This window comes from Natrix helvetica (genome assembly GCF_964273705.1).
Source record: "Natrix helvetica genome assembly, chromosome: 1".
NCBI classification, from domain to species: domain Eukaryota; kingdom Metazoa; phylum Chordata; class Lepidosauria; order Squamata; family Natricidae; genus Natrix; species Natrix helvetica.
In genome coordinates this window covers 242,975,481-243,000,484 of record NC_138548.1, presented here as the reverse complement: position 1 = coordinate 243,000,484, position 25,004 = coordinate 242,975,481, and the positions used below count along the sequence as shown (strand labels likewise).

General features: G+C 40.4%; 2 protein-coding genes across 3 annotated transcripts in view; one reads left to right on the top strand and one right to left on the bottom strand.

Annotated features, from left to right (window-relative positions):
• Nucleotides 1-44: 44 nt before the first annotated feature.
• On the top strand, nt 45-11,615 carry ARL16 (ARF like GTPase 16). 2 transcript variants are annotated; one of them, XM_081936833.1, is made up of 5 exons: nt 45-185; nt 1,017-1,073; nt 3,424-3,537; nt 9,199-9,314; nt 9,435-11,615. In XM_081936833.1, the coding sequence occupies exons 1-5, from the start codon at nt 60-62 to the stop codon at nt 9,598-9,600; spliced, it is 579 nt and encodes a 192-aa protein (XP_081792959.1). In that variant the 5' UTR covers nt 45-59; the 3' UTR covers nt 9,601-11,615. The 2 variants fall into 2 exon arrangements, with proteins under 2 accessions (XP_081792959.1, XP_081792960.1); XM_081936834.1 differs by having other exon boundaries at nt 83-206; nt 1,016-1,073.
• Nucleotides 11,616-12,652: 1,037 nt separating this feature from the next.
• The window catches only part of TMC6 (transmembrane channel like 6), a 32,749-nt gene continuing 20,397 nt past the window's right edge, over nt 12,653-25,004 (bottom strand). The window contains exons 13-20 of the mRNA XM_081936792.1: nt 23,800-23,897; nt 19,581-19,676; nt 19,076-19,151; nt 18,367-18,500; nt 17,197-17,373; nt 16,039-16,117; nt 14,725-14,804; nt 12,653-13,108 (exon numbers count right to left, since the gene is read on the bottom strand). Coding sequence (XP_081792918.1) covers nt 14,748-14,804; nt 16,039-16,117; nt 17,197-17,373; nt 18,367-18,500; nt 19,076-19,151; nt 19,581-19,676; nt 23,800-23,897 — 717 coding nt within the window. The 3' untranslated portion in view covers nt 12,653-13,108; nt 14,725-14,747. The remainder of the gene's footprint in view (nt 13,109-14,724; nt 14,805-16,038; nt 16,118-17,196; nt 17,374-18,366; nt 18,501-19,075; nt 19,152-19,580; nt 19,677-23,799; nt 23,898-25,004) is intronic.

Sequence of the window (25,004 nt, the reverse complement as noted above, 5' to 3'; positions counted from 1 at the left end):
GCGGGCTTTCCGGCGGCAAGCCTTCGCGATTGGTTGAAGCGAACTGTCGTTCGGAACCAATGAACGCGCCGAAGAACGTTGGCGACGGGACAGTCGGGGCCTTTGGTTGCTATGGGAATGGCGGGAAGCGGTGGTATTCCTCCCTGCTGCCTGCTCCTCGGGGCCACCGGGGTGGGCAAGACGCTGTTGGTGAAGCGGCTGCAGAATATCCTCGGGTCCCGACGGGCAAGGGGGAAGCGGGGCTCGTGGGTCAAAGGCGGACGGGGTAGAGGGGGAAAAAGGAAAGGAACGAGGAGACGCTTTTGCCCAAGGAAGGCGGTGGGTGCGCCTTGCTTCTCTTTGCAGGGAAAGGATGCATAGACTGAGGGTAGCCTCTAGAGATCGCAGAAAGTGATGACTAAACTGTGATTGCTAAATTGTGGCTTTAAATGGGACTGAAGAGGGCATCCATTAAATAAATGTATGACTGCAAAAAAAAATCCGTATTGGGTTATATTTAATTTTAATGAAGTTTAAATGCAAAGGAAGACTTGGAATATGGCTTTCTGTCCGCTGCCATTACTTTTTAAAGTGCAATATACAGTATTAAATTGTTAAATGCACGGGGGGGGGGGGGAAATTATAGGGGTTTGGCCTCTCTTCTAAGAGGCTTGGGGCTAATGGTGGCATGTGGAGTTAAGTGTCAGAGAGAGGGATGGAATTTTAAAAAAATGTCTACTTGATGTTTGGAACATAGGTTTTTTTGACATACAATATTTAGTCCTTGCTGTATTGGGCAAGGGTGTAAATGGGATCTCCTTCTTGAGCATCTTTTCCTACTCATATCCTGCTGTTTTCCAGATAATTATCTTTGAGAAATATTTCCATAATTCCCAGATAAGCACATAGGCAATGGAAGACTTCTGAGAGTAAGTTTGAGAAATGTTATTCTGGAAAATTTCAATCCGACCTATATCTTATTATTGTATTGAATATTATTCTTTCCTACCATCTTCCTTAATGGCTTTTTTATACAGCTGAGCTCCAAAGATGGTGCCAAGGACCTTGGAGACCCACCAGCTACTTTGCCAACGGTATGGCTTTTATTATCTTTGGTTCACTAGTTTTGGTGAAAACAAATCCAGTGAAAGGAATTCTTTTGAGCACTGTTGCTTGAATAGATCAGGGGCGATTGGTTTATAGAATTGAGCCCACATAAATAGTTGGAGCTGGTAGGTACAATATGTGGAAAACAGGATTAGGAGACTCATGTTCATCCATACATTCTTATATACGTACCCTTAAACAGACCTTTCTGTTCTCCCTCCCCTTTTCTCAGTATTATAGGGCAAGAGTGAGGTAATATGCCTTCTGCATTCGATTGTTTTCCTCACAGCCTGTCTGATGGCTGAAAAGCTGGCTGGCAGAGTATTGTTAGTCAGATTGCACAAACTGCTGAGGGAATGCCATTGTGTTCTGTTTAGGTATTGAATATATTTTGCTAGGCTAGTGGATTAATAGTAGATGCAGTGTAGGATACCATATAATGTATGTTTAGATTTGTTTGTATTTTTCAGTAAACAGTAGAGAAAGCTCTTTTTCTATGCCTTCAGGTCAGCCTTTTCTCCTGGCAATTGCCTAAACTAATCCCTGGTGTTTTGGCAAGATTTTCAGAAGTAGTTTATCCTTGCCGCCTTCTAGGTCTAAGAGAATGACTGCCCAAAGGCACCGGGTTGGCTTCATGTCTAAGGCAAGACTAGATCTCATGATTTCTAGCCTAGTACCTTTACACTTGTACTAAACAATCAATACTGAAAACTGCACAGTGTCACATCTTTATAGAACATTGAGTCAATATTTAATATCTTTGCTGGGGAGAAATATATGAAGCCTAGGATAAGCAACTCAAGTTGAATTAGATGTTTCAATTAATTTGGTGATGAACCAGGTATGAGTCTGAGGAACTCTTCTCAAGTAAAAAGTTGGTTGCCTCTTTTGGAAACTTCCCTCCATGATACAGGTTTGTAGAAGTGAATTATGAGCTTGAAATATTTTTGTGGGTTTCGTACTGCATTCTAACAGAAGAGTGCATAAAGAAAAGGGCTGCTTTCACCTTGCAATAATTGAAAAAACCAAATTTTGGCCTGTATTAGCAAATTTATCAGGAAAATGGCAGGGTAAATGTCCATGAGCTGATGCTTAAATGAATGTGGATCATGCAACAAAACAATAGTAAAATACATATAAATCTACATCAAAATAACTGAAGCAGAGGAAACTGACTTTTGGAATATCCAAGTTAAAGCTGTGACATTAACTAAGTTGAAATACTATGGCATCACCTGAAGCACAATCATATTATTAATTGTAGTTCTGTAAAGAAAAAACAGAAAACATTTGTTGGAAGTTGTCACTGCTAAAAGAAGTAACATCAATTACTTTGATAGTACTTCTTTAAATCTTTACAAATTTTCTGATAAAGATAGTGAATGTTGGCTTAGTGTGTTCACTAGACAATACACGCTATGCTATTTTATGGTATACTATTCCAGTAGGATGTAAATGAAGCTCAGTTCACATTGTGCATCATAATACTACAGGATTACAGATCCTTCTAAAAAATAACTTTTTGCTGCTCTGACTGTAATTTTATAGTTGATTGTCACTATTGCAATGTAATGACTAATCTTCAAGTTCATACTTGTTTTCAGACTCTCTTCATTCAAAGCAGATTTTTAAAACCTCATGTAATTAAAGCCAGTAGGTGGCCCTCAGGATTAATTCTTCTAGGACAAACTTTGTTATCCTCTCTATTTGTTAATGATTTTTCCTTCCATTATATTTTATAATGTGTGTTGATATGAGATGCGCCCACCTGTGGCTTGTTATTATGTATTTACCCAATAGTATCCATCTCTTGGGGAGATGGGCAGTTTAAAAATGTGGAAAAAATAAATAAATGAGTTGTTGAATTATTATCATGTTCCCTCCAACGTGATTTTTCAGCTGCTGCTTCTTTCCAGTCTTGGAAAAAGCACATTACCTGTGGAAATGTTAGTCATGCTAATCATAACTCAATAGTATGTATATGACATGGATATTTTTGGATATTTAAGTCCTAAAAAACATAGCATCAGTGAAAGCAGAAGGCCTTCTGGCACTACTGAATTATATCAGACCTTGCATTGAAAATAGAGCTTAGGTCTCTGAGGAACCTGAAAACAACTTTATGATATTGTGTACCGGAATTTTTTTGCTCTTTCTCATTAGAATTGGGAAAGTTAGATTACTATACCAGGATAGGGAACCTAATTAACAGAGTAGACTGTATCTACAGTTCTGTACACAGATTCTTGGGAATAAAACCTATGATAGTTTATGGTACATTACACATTAATTCATTTGCACATCTGTGTATATGTTTGTATGATTATGTTTTTGCAGGTAGGCACAAATCTTACTGATCTCCCAATAGGAAAGAAGATCACAATTCGAGAGCTAGGAGGATGCATGGGTCCTATCTGGTCCAGTTACTATAGTGACTGCTGTGCTCTCCTGGTGAGCATTCATTAATGTATTATGTATAATTCAGTGGTATTTTTATAATAAACCTGCAAGATTATTACCAGTTTTATGGTGTTAGAATAATAATGTGGGTTCCTACAAGCTTGGGTGGCATAAGAACAAATGAAATCCAGACCTACTGTGAGAAAAGAGATCCAATTTTATTCCCAAGAACAAAGAGATTTGCTTTTGGGGGTAGACTACCTAGGAAATGGGGTCCAGAGGCTTGGTTTTATAGAGGGGCTAGACTTTGATGTGAGCAAAGGGGTTTGTGAACATGCTGGTTTTAACGTGTCCTTCCTGTGCAGTTGCACCTGATTTGGGCTTTGATCCTGTGTGAAATCCATAAAGGAAGATGTTCCTCAGATATGTGTATTTCATATCTACATATGACGTTTCTCTTTATCCTAGAGGATTCCTGTTTTTTAGGGAGTCAGGCAAATACTTGTCTAAGTGTTAGGATTGTATGATTATTCTGGGGCTGCTCAGCAATTAAAAATTCAGAGGGCTGCTAAAAGGGGGGGCGCGGATGCAGAACAGAGGCCTTTTAACTTGTATCGGTGGCATACCAGTTTTTCTGCTTATATGGACACAAAGGAATGAGAGATGGTGCTAAACAATGAATGTTTTTTTTGAAAGAGAGAGTAAGGTCAGATTGGAAGAATACTATTACTCAGAATTATTTTTGGTAGAGTTGAAGTTTCTGGGCGATTGTGGTCATCCTTATCCTGTAACATTGGAGTTGGCAAAAAGTGCAGTGTTGTAAATTGGGAGGATGGTATGTGGTGAAGATAAATGAGATCAATGGCAGAAACCTGACAGAAAAAAGGAGGAAGTAGAACAGCTACTCACTGGGCTAGAGGGTGTCTGGATCTTCTTAAAAGTTGGGGCTTTGGGAGCTTATTTAGCTGGTTTACTGGTACTGTACATGTTTCATTGCATAGGTTTGTCAGCTGCGATGCAGTCCTTGTAAAACTTTTCTTGTCCACAACTTGCTGATCTAATGTACTGTATATTTCCAAAACCTGGTTGTGCGAGGGCAGTGACACTGCTCTCTTAGAAATCTGCTCTCTTGGCTAAAGACCCAGATGCCTGCGCCAGGCAATAGGAGTATAATATTCATCTTAAATGGCAGCTTTTGATCAGGGACTCTCACCTCAGAGGGGTGAATGCTTCATAAGGCACCTCAAAAGAGATTTGACTTTGAAAACAGACGAGCCTGAATCATGTTATAAAAGAAGGGCTTGGGGATCGGATTTCTGCTGGTAAGCAACTTCTGATTCTTCAGCCTGACTTTCTGACCGTGTTTTGATTCCTTGATTGAACTTTGGATCGGTACAAGAATATACTTAGCTCTGATTCCTGGAACTTGGATTTGTCTGCAATGAATCCTGGCTCCTTGTTTATTTCTCCTGGGCTTTCACATTCCTTGTACTGTTGTAAGATTTATAGCTACCATAAAGCCTCTGACCTCTTGCACTGGCACAGACATTTAGGGAACGGAAGGCAGATACATCTGTACAGGTAGTCCTCGACATAGGACCTTAGTGGAACCCGGAATTTTGGTTGTAAGTTATTGCTGTTATAAGTTGAGGCGCCTCACGACCCAACTTGATTTTATGACTATTTTTATGGCAGTTGGAAAGTGAGTCATCGCTATTGTTAAGTGAAACACATGTTTGTTTTACGAACTACGTGGTCATTAAGCATATTCAGGGGTGGGGTTTTTTTTGCCAGAAAATGGCAAGAACATTGTAAATCAAGGTCACGTGACCAGGGAATGCTGAAGCTGATCATAAAGATGAGCTGATTGCCAGGCACCTAAAATGCTATCACATGACCACTGGGTGAGGGGGGAAATGGCAGTCATAATTTTGAAGATGAGTCATAAATAGATTTTTTTTTTAAGCCTGTCATAACTTGAACCAGTGTTAAATGACCAGTTGGAAGTCAAGGGCTGTCTGTATGCTGCTCCTGTGACTGTTTAACACCAATTTTTGTGAAGGCTACTCTTGATTCATCAAAATATTGAGTCTTTGTGGTCTTGTCTAGCCGTGTTACCGGGAATGGGTTCTATCCTTTGAACTTTAATGAAATTGATAGGGGGCTGTTTTGGTTGTCCCTTGTGTGCTTCATCCCTCTCTCTTGCTCTTGGCTCCTTTGGGTATCTGGAAGAGAGGGAACAGATTGGGTGAGGGAGGAAATTAAGGTCATCTGCCTCTGGTGTGTCCTCAAGAGATTCTCCCTGAACCCATTTGCACTTGATGACAACCACTTTTACGCACGTTCTCTATTCTTCTTTGGGGCAGTGGTGAGTTGCAGGAGGTACGCCCCGGTATGGGCGTACCGGTGCCTGCTGGGCGCACCTGGTACCCTTCCGGTACGGTGCTCCAGAAGGCCCACCCGCCCGCCCACCATCCTTACCTGTATTTGAGCTCTTCCGCGCACGTGCATGGAGCATACGGTGCCTGCACAACGCTCCACCAAGCAGCTGGGGCATTGCGGAGGCGTTGCGGAGCATTGCAGGAGATAAGGACGCATGTGCGCGTGCTGCACACGTTCATGTGGACGCCGGGCCCCGTTGCACCGTACCTTTTGCAACAGGATCCGGAACCCACCACTGCTTTGGGGGTGGGGACACGGTTATTAAAACTGTGGTTGATGTGCAGCTACAGGGCACTCTAGAGCAGAGGTGCCAAACCCACGGGCTGCATGTGGCCCACAACATCCCCAAATGCAACCTCAACCATATTAAGTTGCTCTAGAAAAGGGGTGTCAAACTCAAGGCCCACGGTGCTTGGATCTGGCCCGTGGGGCTAACCTGGAAACAGCAAAGAACCAGCCACGGTGCTTCTGCTAGCAAAAAAAGAGGTTGGGGGGGGGAGTCTGGGAGGGCGAAAACAGCCCTCCCAGGCTCCATGTTAGGCCGTGATGGCCTCCTGCAGCCCTCTGCCAGTGGAAACCAAGCCAGGGAGGGTGCATGGATCCCGCCTGGGCTCTGTTTTTGCTGCCAGAGGGCTGCAGCCAGTTGCAGCTGAAAATGGGGCCCAGACGAGCTGATTGCAGCCTCCCAAGCTTTGTTTTCGCTGGCAGAGAATTGGAGGCGGCCATTGTGGCCCAAAACAGATCCTCGATAAGTGACGTTGGGCTGGCCACCCACATCTCGGGCACATACATCCGGTCCCCAGTAGTCAAACACAACCCTGATGCACTCCTCAATGAAATGGAGTTTGACACCCCTGCTCTAGAACAGCGATGGCGAACCTTTTTTGGCTCGTGTGCCATAAGGAGGGGGAACGCAGGGGTGTCATGCATGGGTGTGCCGCACCCATAGTGCAACGCGTGACCCCCTCCCAGTGCGCATGCGTGCATTAGAGGTGTTACCCCCCCCCCATTTTTTGCATGCTTTTTTCGCCCTCCTCAGGCTCCAGAGGCTTTATAGGAACCTGCGGAGGGTGAAAAAAGCCCTCCCCCGCCCTCTCTGGAGGCTCTCCAGAGGCTTCAGGGACCTTCAGGAGGCTTCCCTGAAGCCTCCAAAGGGCAAAAAACAACCCTACAAGCAAACCGGAGGTCACTTCCGGTTTACTCGTAGTGTCCTTTTTAATCTTCCGGAGGCTTCAGGGAAGCCTCCTGAAGGTCTCTGAAGCCTCCGGAGGGCTTAAACCGACCCTACGAAGAAACCGGAAGTCCATTCCTGAACTTCCGGTTTGCCCATAGGGCCGGTTTTTCGCACTCCAGAGCCTTCAAGGAAGCCTCCGGAGGGCGAAAAATGGCCTCAAAAGGCCAAAATCAGCTGACCAGTGCGCACATGCCCTTCGCATGCCCTGACAAATGACTCCGGGTGCCACCTGTGGCACGCGTGCCATAGGTTCGCCATCCCGGCTCCAGAATATCTTGCCCCTAACATTCGATCAGTTCCCACTTTATTCAGCTTTCAGTAGTTTTGGTAACTACTGAAGATAGCATTATTCAATAAAGTTTTGGATTTGTTGCAATTTGTTTATTGTTTCTATTTGCTGGTGGTGCTGTTCTTTACTTGAGCAGTTTGTTTATTTTGTTGTATTGATTAGTTTAAATTTATAATTGTGACATGGGTACTTTGATTAAGATTTTACCCTGCTGAAAGTTTTTTTGCTATAAGGTGCAAAAATGTCAAATAAATACAGTTAGACCCTGAGTTAGAACCATTTGTTTGGGACATTCAAAGTTACAATAGCAATGAAAAAGTGATTAGATTGTTTTTTGCATTTATGATGGTTGCAATGTCCTGGGGTCATGTGATGACTTTTTGCAACTTTCTGACAAAGTCAATGGAGAAACCAGATTCTGTGTTACTAACTTAATAACTCTATTCTGAGGGTTTTTAAACAATTCTAGATGTTCTGGGACATTCCAATTGGATTTGTCATCTCAACATATGCTCTTATTTCTTAGGCTAGAGTGTTTATGTATTAGATTTATATGACCTCCCATAAAGTGACTCTGGATAGCTAACCCAATGAAAACTTCGACATAATAAAATTGATTATGCGCCATGAAGTCAGTGTTGACTCTCGACTCTCAGCAGCCACATACATTAAAATTGTCTCCAGGATGATCTGTTCCTAATCTGGTCTTTCAGATTGTTTTTGTGCAACACAAAATACAGTACATAAAAGCACATGAGAAAGCAAAAATGAAAAATGGCAAAGGCTAAATCAATCAGTAACACATTTGCACAACTCATGTTCACAACTACTGGACTTCACAGCCACATACAGTAGAACCTCTGGCTAACAAACGCTTCCAATTATGACTAAATGACCAAAAAAACGTATAATTTTTTTCACAGCCGATTTCCCCTTCCACACCATTTTTTTTGTAAGCAAATTTCCAAAATTAGGTTCAGGTCACGACCAAATCGGGTTGCGACAAAAGTTATGGAATAAATTATGGTTGTGACCAGAGGTTCTATTGTACCTGAAAGAAAAGCCAGGTCTTAAGAGACTCAGATGAAACTAGCTAGGTTTGGGGCTGATCTCATATTGGGAGGGATGGTGCGCCAAAGGGCAGGCAATGCTACAAGATGACACATCTCTTGGGTCCTGCCAAGTGACGCTCTTTAATCAATGGGACTTGGAGAATATCCCTTCTGCCAGATCTGGTGGGGCTGATAAGACACTATTGGCGTTCTTTTATAAGAAAATATAATCCTAAACCTGTATTTAATGTGTTGTATATAGGGTAAGCAAATTTCTTATGCCTAGGTATGCATATATTATATTTAACATTCACTCTTTAAGCCGTTTATTTGGGGTGGAGTTGGGTGACTGAATGGAGCTTAATGTTTAATGTGTTTAATGGCCGGATGCCCTTCCTGACACCTACGTGAATTCCGCATAGGTGTCAGGAAGGGCATCCGGCCAGTAAACACTCCATTCAATCGCTCCAACTCCATCCCGAATAAAGGAGTTAAATGGTTGTAAAATTATAGCCTTACAGCCCATTTTCTATAAAATTGTCAATAGATTATAACATTTGGGAATTCAGATTGGACTAAATTTTTATGTATTTCTTGTTTTGCCATGGCAAGCGCCACAAATAGTGAAATAAGCAAATAAGCTTATACAGTGCTTTAGGATATTATTTAAGGATATGGCTTTCTGTCTCTTGCAGTATATGATTGATGCTGCCAACCCTACCCAGATTTCCGCATCCTGTGTCCAGCTTCTGACCCTCCTTTCTGCTGAACAGCTAACATCAGTTCCTGTCCTCCTCATTTTCAACAAAATGTAAGAAAATTAAGCTGAATTTCCACACAGAAGACTTAACATTAGTGGCTTTTGTCAGCTCAGCAGGCAAATGGAAATGGGTGTGTAACTACTTTCTTTCCTCACTATTCTGAATCCTAGTGACTTACCATGCTACATGTCCCTGGTAGAGATGAAGTCATTATTCCGAATCCACGATATCATTGCTCAGGCCAAACAGGTTATCACTGTGGTTGAGATCAGTGCACGAGACGGCAGGGGCTTATCAGATGTAATGAAGTGGTTTCAATCCACCCTGCATGATTGAAGCTGGAATCTGGAAGCTGAAGTGTTTCCTGCAAGCCGCGGATCAACATTGCTATCACAAACTTTGATGTAGAAATATGTCATTTAAATTATTCAGTGGATTGCCTCTTAACTGGCAAATTGGATTGCTGCTACTGCATGCAGATGCATTGAAAGGGAATATTGTAGCTTCTAAGGTAAGCCCAATAATGATATACAGTATCATTTTCTTTAGATGAAGATTTGTAGAGTTGAAATAATGGCAAGTAAGTATAAGGTTTTGTAGACAACATGAAATTTAATTTCACTCATATGTTTCTGTGCTTTGTATGAAGTCAGATTTGATGGAAGTATAAAGCAAAGAAAATCCTGTTCTATAACACACTAGAAATTCAGATTGCTCAAGTCTGAATACCTTATTCAAGAGTTTGTGTGCATAGTATCTTATGTTTTAGTTGTCAATATTTAATTATTTTCTACAACAGTAATCTAACCATAAATTCAGACCTACAAAGTATTAACTTGACGGGGTTTAGTAGATGGCTTTTGCCACTGGCGCAATCTGCTGTTCCAGACCAATGTGCAGGGACAACATTGACCTCAGGGGTGGGTTCCTGCCAGTTCTAACCTCTTCTATAGAAGAGGTTCCACAAATCTACAGTGCCGTTTAGAACCGGTTCCAGCTCCCCCCCCCCGCCCATCCGCACATCATCACGATGAAGAGCGAGAGGAGGAATTCTGGGAGTTGAAGTCCACAAGTCTTAAAACTGTCAAGTTTGAACACCCCTGGGGTTTTTTTTCTAAAGGGTTAGGAGTGCAAGGATCTTGTAACTTGACAGCTTTAAGACTTGCACACTTCAATGCCAGAGTTCCTGACCCAACATTTTGGCTGCTAAGCAAGAGTTGTTAAGTGAGTTTCACCACATTTTACAAGTTGGTCACTCCCACCCGGTCACATGGCTGCCAAGCCATTCCCACCCGGTCACATGGCCGGCAAACCACTCCCACCCAGTTACATGGCCGACAAGCCACTCCCACAAAGCAGGCCACACCAACAGAAGAGGTTCTAAAAAACTTTGAAACACACCACGGATTGACCCTGCTATATTAAATATCATATACAGTGGTTGCTGTACTGTACACTATTGGTTTTCTGGGAGATGCATTAGAAATGTGTTGATTCTCCGAGTGTTTCCTTGACTTTGATTTCTTCTTACAAGAATCTCACATTCTTGGAATTCAGGGTTTTGGTGAGCTCATACCATCATGTGAACCAGATTAGCTGAGTCATGGGACATCAGCAAAACATCAGTAGATTGTAGTTGAATTACAAAATGGGTATGCCATGTAGCAATTCTGAAGTTCTGAACAAATTAGTTCTCTCAACCAATTAAAAATTGTAAAGTTTAAGATGTAACAAGACGAGAGCTTATCAATATTGGATGTATTCTGTTTAACCCTCAGCTCTTCTGTCTCTTTTTTCACCTAAACTGTTATCTTCTCCGCTTTCCATTTTATTCTCTTTTGGTATCAGTGGCCTCCATCAGAGCCACTAACCAGTTATTTGAATGCTTTTAATTACTTAGTCTAATTCAGTGACTCTCGAGAGTTTTTGAATGGCCTATAAGAAACCAAATATGTACTAGGGTTAAAAGTATAGTAAAGAATAGTTACAGAATGAATGCTGGCATTCAGTTCAGTTGCACCTACTGCTGGACAATAACAAAGATGGTTTTACTAGAGGTGAATACAGATGACATCTTCTTCCTGTCTCACAAAATGCGTAGATTCAATCCAGTAGAATTGACTCTCCCATCTCATCATGCTGTATCCACCCTCCATAAACACTGTGTTCACCCTCCATAAACACTCAGTTTAATGGGAGCTTTAATTAATTACACTGAATTCCTAATACCAAAAGCCAGCCAATTATGAACTCAATGCATCTGAATGCTATGAACTAACCTATTTTATGCTGCCATATTTTCTCACTGGTGTTTTTATGACAGTGCTCTAAATTAGACATTTAAATATTTATTTGAAATAAATATTTCATTGAGTAAAAATGCTTCCTGTGTCAATGATTGAGCAGCTCTTACAGCATCATTCTGTACAAGCTTCATCATTACTTTCATTTTATTGAAATTTACTAGTAACTTTTAGTAATTTGTTCTTTAGAAGATATTTAGTTTGCAGCCCAAAATAAATAATGATTTCCATGAGGAATTAGCTTGGGCAAAAAAATAGAGCCAGCAAGGGAGAGCCACTGACATCTAAGAAGTAGAGCTGGTATTAGTCCTGTAACATTGTTTTCTGAATCTCTGTTTTGGAAACATATTTCCTAATTGATTGTTAAAGTAGCATTTCCAATTTATACATTCAAGCAAGCATAGACTATCCTTAATATTCAACATGGAGAGAGTGGAGATATAACATGTCCAGAAATGAGATTAGTTCTGCTGCTCCACTACCAGTTAACATATTTGGGGAAATATTTTGCACAGTTGAGGTAAAGGGCATGAGATTTTATTATGGGATAGCATACATGTACCATCCAATGGGACTCCTTTTCTTAATTTTCATAAGGCATTAGGTGGTAGAACAGCTAGAAACTTTCAGTGAGTTTTGAGCACATGGCTTCGGTTGCAACACTTTATTTTTAAAAAATCCTTTGCTTTCACCATGACACACATTCTCATACCTCCCTTCACTCACCCGACTCTTGTGGGTGAGACAATTCTAAAAAGAAAGTTGCAGTTTTTATTTACTGTCTGGAACATAGAAATGGTGAAAAATGACCCATAATTGTACACCTTAATTCCACAAAGAAAATAAAAGATGAGGTAGCAAAGAGTTAAGATTTCCTCTACAGATTAGTACTCACACCTGGTGAAAATACATTCAAAGGATATGAGTTAAAATGTAGGCATGCACAATCATGTTGGAGTAACTGCACACTATGAGAACTTAACAAATGACACCTGTTCACCATCACTTAGGCAACTGATAGCAAATGAATTCAAAGGGAATATAATTTACTCTCTTAGGTAACTAGAGAGCTTTTTAAAGAGTCATTTTTAATAATATTAAGCCTTTGTAAAAAAAAGATTTCTTTCCAGTAACTGTACACTTTCCATGTGAAGTCATAGATTTCATAATCCTGGCAAAACAAAGTACTTAGATCATTGCACATTATAAAATATGTTTGAATTCTCTACTATAAAAACTGTCTGTAAAAATCTTCAGGAAGTCTAGAAGCTCTTAGTCTGGTTCAGGAAAGGTTTCCATTTGGCTGAAGACAAATTGGAATGGCCAGCAAACAGTTAGAATATAACTTCTTCAGCTAAAGGTAGATGACATTCACAATGCAGGAAGTGAAGGGAGTCAACGTCAGATGTTTTCAGCAGCATAAACATGTTCATCAAATCTTTTTTGGATAGTCCCATATCTGTTCTCCTTTTCCTAAGAAGTCCTTCAGCGAAGAGTTTACTTGCTCCATTCGCTGGTAAAGATGCTAAGGGAAAATGGATCTGTAATGTAATAAGAAAATTAGTGATGAGTCAATAATGAGCAATGCATTTCCTAATGACAACACATTTTTCAACCCTTACCTTGCCTTTTTAAATTTGTCCTCAAAAAACCAATTTGAAAAATACAGTCCAACCTCATCTTTGCTTATAAATAAAATCCCAAAATTTGAATTACTGTATAGTGTCCTCTAGCATCCTATGTGCTGAACAGAGGATCTAAAGACTTGGTTCCCAAGAGTAAACAAATACAGGTAGTCCTCAACTTACAACAGTTCATTTAGTAACCATTCAAAGTTGTTAACGCCACTGAAAAAAAGTGACTTATTTGTCAGTTACAACCTTTGTAGCATCCTCATCATGTGATCAAAATTCAGATGCTTGGCAACTGGTTCATACTTACGACTGTTGCAGTGTCCTGGGGTCAGGTGATCCCCTTTTGGGACCTTCTGACAAGCAGTCACTGGGGAAGCCAAATTCCCTTAGCAACCGGGTTACTAACTTATCAACGGCAGTGATTTACTTAACAACTGTGGCAAGAAAAGTCGTAAAGTGGGCAAAACTCACAACTAATTTCTCACTTAACAACATAAACTTTGGGCTCAATGTTGTTTGTAAGGTGAGAACTACCTGTATAATACCAGCCTACACATCAGTTATAATGTGTTCCCCCTCTCCCAGACTCTCATCATTTTTTTCTATGCCTGCTATACTTCTGATGGAAGGAAATACTGTCAGTCTTGAGCCTAAATAGAAGAAAAATGTTATTAGGAAAAATGTGTTGGCCATAGCAAGATTTCAGTATCCACTTGTTCATATTGCTGCTTAGAACATCGTCCTTTCATAGAAAGTTCCTGTAATCATGGCAGCCTAACATTTTAAGTTTAGTGGGGATAGTCTCTCTCATTTGTGTATGTGTCAGGGCAGGGTGGGATTCAGCTGGTTCGGACCTGTTCGGGCGAATCGGTAGCTCCGATGATCAGCTGGAGCAAACCAGTTCGCTCTGATGATCAGGTGGGCCCACCCATCTGCCCCTGTGCTTTACTGTCCTATATCCTCTCAGCTGATTCACGCGGCATAGCAGACTGCCGCGCCTCAGCTGTGTTACTCCTCAGAAGCTACATGGAAGGTAAGTTTCCTTAAAACTGCGCACATGTGCGGAGCGCACATCAGACCTGGGCGTGTGAAACAGGCAATCACCGAACCGCTTGTGAAATTGGCAGGATTCTACCACTGGTATGTGTGTGTGTGTGTGTGTGTGTGTGTGTGTGTGAGAGAGAGAGAGAGAGAGAGAGAAAACAAGACTAATGTGTCTTCCTCTGAAATCTATTTGCTTCAGAGCCTGTAATTTTCTGCCAAAAATTTCCTACAGTATTATATACTGAAGGAAGGGCCTTAGGGAAACCTGTAACTGCATTTGGTATTTTGGTCTACTGAAAGAGAGAAAACACAAAACAACTATTGCAGAATTCCAAAACCAAACTGTAAGTTAGGAGGCTACTAGCTGTGTGGATTTGGCATATGCTGTCTGCTAGTTTGAGCAAAACTTTTAGCCAACTTGGGTCTCGTTTGGCATATCACTGTCCTGTCCTATCCTGATTAGTTCCAAATAACCTTACCTTATTTTCACCATGTTGTACTTTCATTTTTCATATATAATATGAAGTCTTTGAATGAGAAACTTCTTGTCTTCTCTTTCCTGGAATATGAGACACGTTTAAGATGAGCAACAGGAAACTGACTTTCTTAATAGAACGTGGACATTATGAGTGCTGAAGCAAATACAATGCAAGATTGCTAATTGTTTTTTATGCTGGAGTTGATTGCTAAAAGGTTACTTATGATTGGCAAAATAGGTATGAACGGGAAAGTCATTACAGTTCAGGTACCTAGAGTAGGAGGTCCATTTTATCTGTAGAGCCTTGGGCACTGACAGTTTGCAGCCCACTCCCCTCAACTACCTAGCTACAACTAGTGTAAGTTGGGCAATGCAGGAAGACAAGTTCTTTTTTCTTTTAAAAGTCACAAAGTAAAGCCGAATTGAGGAAGTGTGATTAAATTGGTGAATACTACCAACTTTGGCAATCGCCATTTAATTACTAATTTTGGTTGAACATTTTTGAGGAAATCAGTAAGTTAATAATAAGCTGTATAATTCTGTTCTTTTTTTAGGACAAATAAAATGTTGCAACATTAGAAATGAATATTTTTGTTAGCTACCATATAACAGAATAACAGAAAACCAAACAAACTTCTTTTGGGGGGGGATAAAGGTCTTTACAAATGTAGGAAACAGTGTTGTCTGAGAATAAACACAGTAAAGTCTCTCTAAGATTTTTTTCTTTTAAAAATATTTTAAATCGGATTTAGTCTCCATTTTTTAGGCAGGGTAATCATGTAACTCATAGTAGATTATTCCTGTCTAAAATTGTCTGTTTAGATAAAAATACTAAAAATGGATAAGGATACAAAAATGCCTACAATTGCTAGCGGGTTTTTTTTAAGGTGTGTGTGTGTGTATCCAAATCAAAATGTATGTTTGTCTGGAAATGGAATACATTGGACCTGTTTTAGATAGAAAAGTTTCATAAGAATGGGGAAAATCTAATAGCTGTTCGGACTGGAGGAAATAAGAGCTCTGGAAATGTGGAATTGTGTAAACGATGGTATGAATTCTGCTGATCATGCTTCCCCAACTTGTAGGGGAGTTGGGCTGCATTAAGAATTGTATAAATAAAAATAAATCCAGATGTTTATATTTGTGTGTTTCAAATGAATATATACATAATCTCAGTTTATGCAGGTTTTAAATATTTGCTTTCTATATTTCTGATAGGGTTTTTTTTGTCCTTTTAATTGCTAATGTTTCTTTTTCACTCTATGTTTAAATTAAAATTATTTAAAAAGGGGAACCACTCCCCTTTAGTACTCACATTGGCAATCTGACCCTTTAGTATTGAAATGATACTCCGCAGACCCTTTACCATCTCAATGGTGAAGTAGATCACAGCCCTGTAAAAGATAAGGTTGGAGAATATTATATTTATGCTGACAAATTAATCAACACATACTGAGAAGAACAATGTGTGCTCCAAAAAGGCTATGAGAATTGGCCAAGGGGAATGAAAGCCATTTGCCCGGTATTTTCAAACAGAGAACAGGGAAGATAATCCTTTAGAAGAATGATAGGAATCAATTATCTATGACCAGATAAGCCAGCACATCTTCTGGTGAGCATCTTGAGATCTCTACCTACTGCATGTAGAGAGCATTTAGAGTGGCCTTCAAGGACAGGAGGAAGAGCCAATACTAAGGCAATGATCATACAAGCCCAGTTTGAGCCCACTGCAAGGAATGAGTTTGAGTAAATATCTCAGACAGGCTCCTTCACACTAAGATAAAGTGAGGAAGCACATTCAGACTTGCAAGAATCTGTTACTGTACTGTGAGACTTGAATTGATGAACTGCAGTCAGCTGGCAGTCAGCAGAAGTAGCCCGCAGTACTGCATTCTAACCACTGTGCCACCATGGGTCTTAAAGCTATACGTATTGTATTTATTATTTTTTTATTAAAAGTTTACTAATAAGTAAACTTTTTAAACTGACAGTTCATTCTATAACTCTTTACTAATACTGCATAAAATTTTCAGTTTTTAAAATATCAATTGTATTTTATATATTTTCCTATAATACAGCCTCCATTTTACTTCTCCGAATCATTAATCATTTTCTATTAAATATTTTCAATTAACTTTTTAAGGCTTTTTACATTGTTTGGAAGAAGACAAATTTTCATTAACTTCCTAGAAGTTCAATTAAAACCAAACTATACATTACATTACATTAAAATCTACAGCAAATTATTCCTGTTTGACTTAATACCATATCCAGCAGCAGAAATCATCAACAACTTCTGATCTAGCCTGATGTTACATTAAGTTGGGAAATGGCACGCAATCAGCCTTTATCCATACTATTCAATCACTCAATTACATGGTACATACATCTGCAAAAATATTTTATGCACCGTGGCTAACAGGTGCTTATGATTTTCTAGGCTTACATGAATAAATTTGTCATTTCAACTTACACCAACATTGCAACGATTAACAACATGAAATAGGAAGTTTGGAAGAGGTTTTGATGGATCCAGGTAAACCAAGTGATATTTGGATTGGATTCTTCCAGCTGTAATACCCATACCTTCCAAGAATCATAGATGGTATCAAAAGTTTGAAAAGGTCCGCACAGTTCTGACGGTTTTATTCTGTATGGGGAAAGATAGGCTGAGTATCAAAATGTCAAGCAAAAGGAAATGTAACTCATGTAACTACCACGTTTAATTCTTCATTTTACAGATTTATATGTAATCGGTATTGCTTATTATAAAACCAGTGTTTTCAGTATTCATTAAACACAATTGATAGCACCAACACATAAAAAGCAATTTCCCTCTTAACATATGTTCCTTATTTATTTAACAATATATAAAAGATGTGCCAGAGATGCTTTTTCAAAAGGCAACGGGAGTTAGTTTTTTCTTACTTTTCACTTCTCATCCCAAAAGTTTCTTCAGTTCTGACTGTCAGAACTGAAGAAGCTACTTGGATGAGAAGTGAAGCCTCTTCAACAAAAAACAATGTCCAGTCACCTTTTGAAAAAAGCACCTTTGGGGACAACCATGATCTGGATGACTGAGAATCTCCATAGATATATATAAAAGATGCTGCATATGCCACTATGTGTGAATTGGAGTTCTGAGAATGGAAAATAAAACAGATTTAATTGCGACATCTCCACTAACGGAAAGAGCAATTTGCAGCAGCTTAAGAAATACATTTCTCAAAGGAAAAATAAGTGCTTTGTCAAAATAACATCCTATTAAATGTTGCAATGACAGAATAATCAGAGGGTCACTTTATCAGAAACGCAGTCTATAGTTTCCTGACCTGACAACAGATTGTGTTAAAATGGTTCTGCTGTGAGTACCAATGAACTAGCATTGGTAGAAGACTGGCCTCTTAGGAGGAAAGGAACATGGTAACTTGTATACCGGGTGGAGATACAAGTTCTACAACATGATGCTGGCGAGAGCCCCTTCTCCCCAAAACCACCAAAACAGGATCTGTTTTGTAGCAGACAATGGATGGCAGAATGGAGATTACAGAAATGAGGAGGAGGAAGTTGTGACTATTTGGTCTGAAATATTTCACATCTGAAAGGTAACCCCAAGGTTATTTTGCACGGAAAATCGACTCACGCCCAGATGGTATAGGAGAGGAATACGGAGGCACCCAGGAAGGAAGGGAAGCACAGCAAAGAGATGAAGATGGTGCTCATCTGAGATGCACGCCAGGGTTTGCTGGGACATTGACAATTTCTCATCAAACTGACCTAAGAGAGATTCATAGGAAAATTCATGGATTTTTACTTATTCCCAACAGCAGTAGTTTCTGAGTAAAACTTACATGCAGTATATATGTATGCTGAAACAGGTGAACTATAGACAATCAATGCCTCTTCTTTAAGGGTAATTTATGCCTAAACTCTGCAAAGGAATAAATCATGCAGGGTGATTTTAAGGAAGGGAAAATAAAACATGGCCAAAATATTTTCTTCTGCAAATGTAACCTCCCAAAGCATTTTTTTAAAAAATATTTTACAAAAAATACTCTAATTCACATCTCAGAGCGAGAGTGCATTTCATTCACTGCTCCTTCTGAATGTGTGAAATAAACATCTTCCTCTTGGCCCAGAACACCTGATGGATTTCCCTTTCGGTAAACAGTCTCCTGGTCAATGCAGCTCCTCCCATTCAATATGATTTGCTAACTTTTCCATCCTGACTGGGTGGGGGAGTGTGTGTCTAATATTGTACCTACTTCCACATTCCTGTCCTTTCTCCAGGAATGCTGCCAGGTAATGCAACAAAGGTGCTTGAGAATTAAGAAAAATGGCAACTAAATTACCTTCTTAACATAGAACAGCAGCAGCAACTTGAGGATTTGGACCACAGGAAGAAGTGGGGCAAAGAAGACTCCCAACCTAGGGAAAAAAATTAAAAAGATGAAGAAATGTTATTACATTGCTTAGCTGTTATTTCATTAGGATGCAGTGCACTGACACAATTCCGCATCTCACCCCATTTGCTTAAGTAATCCAAAGCTTAGATTTAGAGATGGAGACCACAGAAGCCAGTGACAATGAGCAATAGTGAATACCAAGGTTCCATCTCACAGACATGTCTTCATGGGGTTAATTCAGTGTATTTCTTAAAAAATTAAAATATATAAATGTGTTGGGAAGCATTTTGAAAACTTTGACAAAGGCAGAGTAAAATTATTTTAAATCACATCCACACAAGGATTCTAAAGATCAACATACTTTGAAGCTTGTAATCTCCAGGGGTGGGGTGGGTGTTGTATAAGGAACAAAGCAGGAAACAACCAACAGAAGGAAAAGAAAGAGTCTCACCAAGTTAGGGTTTGTCCATAAATCAGATCTAGCACATTTCTAGCAATGTCAAATTCAGGCCTCTGTTTACTTTGTAACTTCTTCTCCAATATGATCCTGTAAAGAAAAGGGAAAAGGCCTTGCTTAAAAAATTCAAAGATCAATTTTTGTCTTGCTATTTAATCAATACATAACCCTCTCTAATAGAGATGTAAATATTGTGTGTGTGTGTGTGTGTGTGTAATGCATACCTATTTCCCTGGCTCAGCTGATAAGGAGGAGAGCCTGTGGATTAGTGGCTAATACATCTGCCTAATATGTAATACAGCCCAGGTTCTAATCCCAGTAAGGGTATGGCTAGCTGATGAGAGCTAAATAGCTTGAAATAGATCTATACTAGTCTCCCTTTATTTATTTATCAGCACAAATACAACACAAACATAGCAAAGGCAACATTAAAAATAAAAATATGGTTTTCACATATTTTTCACAATTCACAAGTGTAATTGTGATTTTAATGTTTAGAAAATGTTGAATTAAAATGTATTTAAACACAAAGCCCCCTCTCTCTATATATTTATTCAAAGTATCAAGCAAGTTATTTCATTTCTGGAATACTTGTCTACATTTTTCAGACCCCCAAAGTTTCCACTTTAGGAGTTGACCCTTTATGTTGATATTTATTTACCTGAAGTAGCATCATTATAAGGTGCTAACAACACAATCCTATTGGAGGTTACTCTGAAACAAATCCAATGTACCTCACATAATTAGAATTATATTTAGGGTGACACGTGGTTCTTGTTTTTAGCAACTGCCTTGGATAGCAACGGTCTGTGGATACATGGTGATGAAAAAGCAACTTTGCTATGTTTGCTACATGTCTCTCTTGTCACTTGTGCTGATCATTACAATCAACTAGTAAACATTATCCTGTGCCTGACTCTTCTTTTTTTTACCCTTTCCCTTCACACAGCAGAAATTGCCTAAACAAGCACTCTTTTCCACAGCTGCTTTTCTAGGCAGTGCAACTCTCCTTAGAAAATGCTAAGGCAGGGGTGTCCAAACTTGGCAACTTTAAGACTTGTGGACTTCAACTCCCAGAATTCCCCAGCCAGCTCTTCAATTCTGGGAATTGAAGTCCACAAGTCTTAAAGTTGCCAAGTTTGGACACCCCTGTGCTAAGGGAATGTTAACCAGGTCAGCTCTGCAACCTTAATTAATCAGCTGGCCTGAAATTAATCAGAATCTAATCAGTTTCACACTAAAGGTTTTTGTTTGCCTCCTTTGCAGCTTATGGCTGGCACTTCAGCTACAGTAATCCCCCTTTAACAATCATTCATTCAGCCATTGTTTGAAGTTATGACAACACTGAACAAATGATCCAAAAGCATGGCTATTGTGCGCCTCTGCAGTCATGTGATCAAAAGGGCAGAGATGGGGAAGACGGGATGGGGAGAGAGAGGAGCTGAAGCAGAGGGAAGCTGGAAGGGCAGAGGCACAAGATCCTTGCCTAAGAACCACAAGCGGGATGACTGAAACTGCTGTCACTAAGCAGTGCAGTCACATGATGTTTCACCGAATGACCTCATTGCTGAGTGATGGACATTCCAATCCCAATTAGGTTCACTAAGCAACAACTAACTGTAGCACATTCCTTTTGGTGCATCTTCCTCCTTCTGTGCCTGCTTACTCTCTCGTAATTTCTTCCTCTCCAATGAATGTAAATACAAACATCAATTCTCTTCTTGCTAACTATCCCAGTGCCTGGGTGAGCACTCTAAAGGGCAGGGAGGGGGTAAAAAGGCTATAAGATTTGCCCTTTTGCCTGGCTTCCTCATGACTCAAATGCTGGAAACCTTCCCTACCATTTGGGCTCACCTGGCAGTTGGGGTCCTATCCTTCTGATGCTGTAAAGCAGGGATGTCAAACTCGCATTGTCATGGTGGCATCAGGTGATGTATCACGACTCCCCCCCCCCTTTGCTAAACCGGGCCTGGCCAGTGCGTGACGCATCTGTCTGGCGGGCCAGGAGTTTGACAGCCCTGCTATAAAGCAAGGGGAAATCAAAGTAAAATTGTAACCACTATCACATGATTTTTTTTACTGTTTTACTTAAAGACCGAGTAGTTGGTCCCAATTGTGGTTACTAAACAAGAACTACCTGCATAATATATGGATCATTTTTTTCTTCCCATTGCATTTCCTTCCCATTCCAATAAAGGGTAAATCTCTTGCTTATTTTTAATGCTGGAAGAAAGCATCGTATGCTCTTTCACAGCTATGTAACCTATCGTATTTTTTGGAGTATAAGACGCTCCGAAGTGTAAGACACACCTAGCTTTTGGGGAGGAAAACAAGGGGGGGAAATCTGCTTCTGCCTCCCAGCAATTTGCCTCCTTGCAACAAACAGCAAACAGTACAGACAATATATATTGTTTGTGGTATTACATTTCAGACTATACTTGTACAGATGCTATTAAAATTGAGGTGCTTTCTGGAAGTATAGTTATTCTCTGCTATTTAAAAGAAGATACAATAACACTGGGCCTCTTCAGATCAAGCATTTATTTTAAAAAGGTTCTTCATTTTGTTAAGCTGTCTAGAACAATAATAAAGCAGTCTTTAAAAAATAAGTCTAATAATTTGAACATTCTATAGGCATTTATAGTTATTGACTTATCTTCTTGCAGCAAACAGCCCGATTAGCACAAGAAAAAAATATCTGCTTCTGCCTCACAGCAATTTGCCTCGTGGAGCAAACAGCAAGTTTCACTTTCAATTTAAGTGCGCCTCCCAAGCCCCATTTTCCCCGTTTGCTGCAAGGAACTAAATTGCTGGGAGGCAGAGGCCAAAGGGTTGGGGCCGGTGGGTGGATGGGGCTACATTCAGTGTTTAAGACATGCCCAAATTTTCACCCTCTTTTAGGGAGGAAAAAGGTGCGTCTTATACTCCAAAAATATGGTATATCCTTAATCTTATCCATAAACATGCATATGCAGAGTGGTACAGGTAGTCTTTTCTAATGTACTTAGCGTCTTGAGGAAATGCTGAAGCTCTGTGTTCACAGCAACGGCTTTATTTCAACTGAAACTAGAACAGAACAGCAGCGCGCGCTCTGACAGCTCTTTTATACTCGCAGCTGTCAGAGCGTTAGCCAAAGAGAATGCTCCAATTCTCCCGCCTGAATACAACATAAATTGACACAATCAGTAATTGCTCTGCCTGATTGACAGAAGGGGGCGGGCCGCGTCAGTACGTAACATCTTTGACTTACAATCATTTGTTTAATCACCATTTGAAGTTCCAGTGGCACTGAAAAAAGTGGCTTATGATCAGTGGTGGGTTTCAAAAATTTTTAGAACCTCTTCTGTAGGTGTGGCCTGCTTTGTGGGAGTGGCTTGCCAGCCATGTGATTGAGTGGGAGTGACTTGGCAGTCATGTGACTGGGTGGGCATGGCCAACTTGGAAAATGTGGTGAAACTCACTTAACAACGCTCTTGCTTAGCAACCAAAATGTTGGCTCAGGAACTCTGGCATTGAAGTGTGCAAGTCTTAAAGCTGTCAAGTTACAAGACCCTTCCACCCCTAATCCTTTAGAAAAATAACCCAGGGGTGTTCCAACTTGACAGCTTTAAGACTTGTGGACTTCAACTCCCAGAATTCCTCCTCTCTTTCTTCGTGATGATGTACGGGCGGGCGGGGGGGAGGGAGCTGGAACCGGTTCTAAACGGCACTGTAGATTTGTGGAACCTCTTCTATAGAAGAGGTTAGAACTGGCAGGAACCCACCCCTGCTTATGATCAGTTTTCACACTTACGAGCATTGGAATATCCCCATAGTCACATGATTCAAGTTTGCCTGCTTGGCAATCGGCATGCATGCATGGTAGCTGCACTGTCCCCCCAGGGCCATGTGATCCCCATTTGCAACCTTCCCAGCTGGCTTCTGATCAGTAAAATTAAGTGGGAAGCCACATTCACTTAACACCACCATGATTCACCTAACTTTGACAAAAAGGTTGCGAAACGGGCACAACTCACTTAACAAACGCCTTGGTTAGCAACCCAAATTTTGGCTCAATTGCAGTTGTTAAGTCAAGACTAGCTGTATGGCATATTTCTTTTGATTACCTGTGTATTAAGATTTGAAGTATGTTGCCTACATTAAATAAGTATGCGCCCCACCACTTGATGGGCTCCATCTGATTGCCTCCATATTATCTCATTGTAATGATTACCTCCATATCAGCTCTCCAAAGATGACGTCCAGGAGAATGAAAATCAAGTCCATCACCATCAAACGGTAGAGCTCCTGCCCCACAAAGGTTTCCCAGCACTGTGGAAAGGTAAGCATTGTTTGCATCAGAGCAGGCAGGTGAGCTTCTCTCCATTTGGCCTTCCCTATCACCTTTACAGAAGTCAAATCAGAGGTGGTATACAGCAGGTTCTGACCGGTTCTGAAGAACCGGTAGCAAACATGTTGAGTAGTTTAGAGAACCAGTAAAGACCACCTCTGACTGGCTCCACCTCCATCTATTCTCTGCTTCCCGAGTCCCAGCTGATCGGGAGGGAATGGGGATTTTGCAGTATCCTTCCCCTAGAGTGGGGAGGGAATGGGGATTTTGCAGTATCCTTCCCCTGCCATGCCCACCAAGCCACGCCCACAGAACTAGTAGTAAAAATATTTGAATGCCACCACTGAGTCACATGAACACCAAGTAGCAGGCTAAACCAAAGTTAACAAAAATGTAGTTCTTTGGCACCAGGTAACTCCTAGAAGAAGCTAACAATGCTTAATGCAGGATCTCTTTCAATGTCTAATCCTTCAGGCCCAAGTCCCATCATTCTATAAAACTCATAGCTTCTTTGGAGCTGAGACCACCTTTTGAATAGAAGAAAGCTTGAAGGGCCATTGGTGCTTCTCAATTCCCATACAAAGGAGTGAATCATAATAGATCTAAAGAGCTGTCCCCTTATGCTCTTTGCCTGTGTCATCTTGGCTTGCACTTAGGAGCAAGCTGCTGAGATCATAAGAGAAGGGAACATTGAAAAGTCCTGTGCCAGAGTTTTCATTCCAAGGGAACTGAGGAGCCTTTAATACAAATGAAAATGCAGGGAAAGGTACTGTAACTTGGAATGTACTTCAGCCATATGGGAAGTGGCATCCATAGCAGAACACCAACTGGCAGTCAGAAAACATGACGAAAATTCTTTAATTTCACAACATATAGACAGTTGTAGCCATAATTTCAATTGGGAAAAATGTGACAATCCTAGACTAGGCTAAGTCCAAAAATGCCAGGGAATTTCTAGAAGCCTGGCACAAAGCAGCCATCAATAGACACATAGACATTAACATCTATAGACCAGTGGTGAAATTCAAAAAATGTTCCCTACCAATTCTGTGGGCATGGCTTGGTGGTCATATGACTGGGTGGGTGTG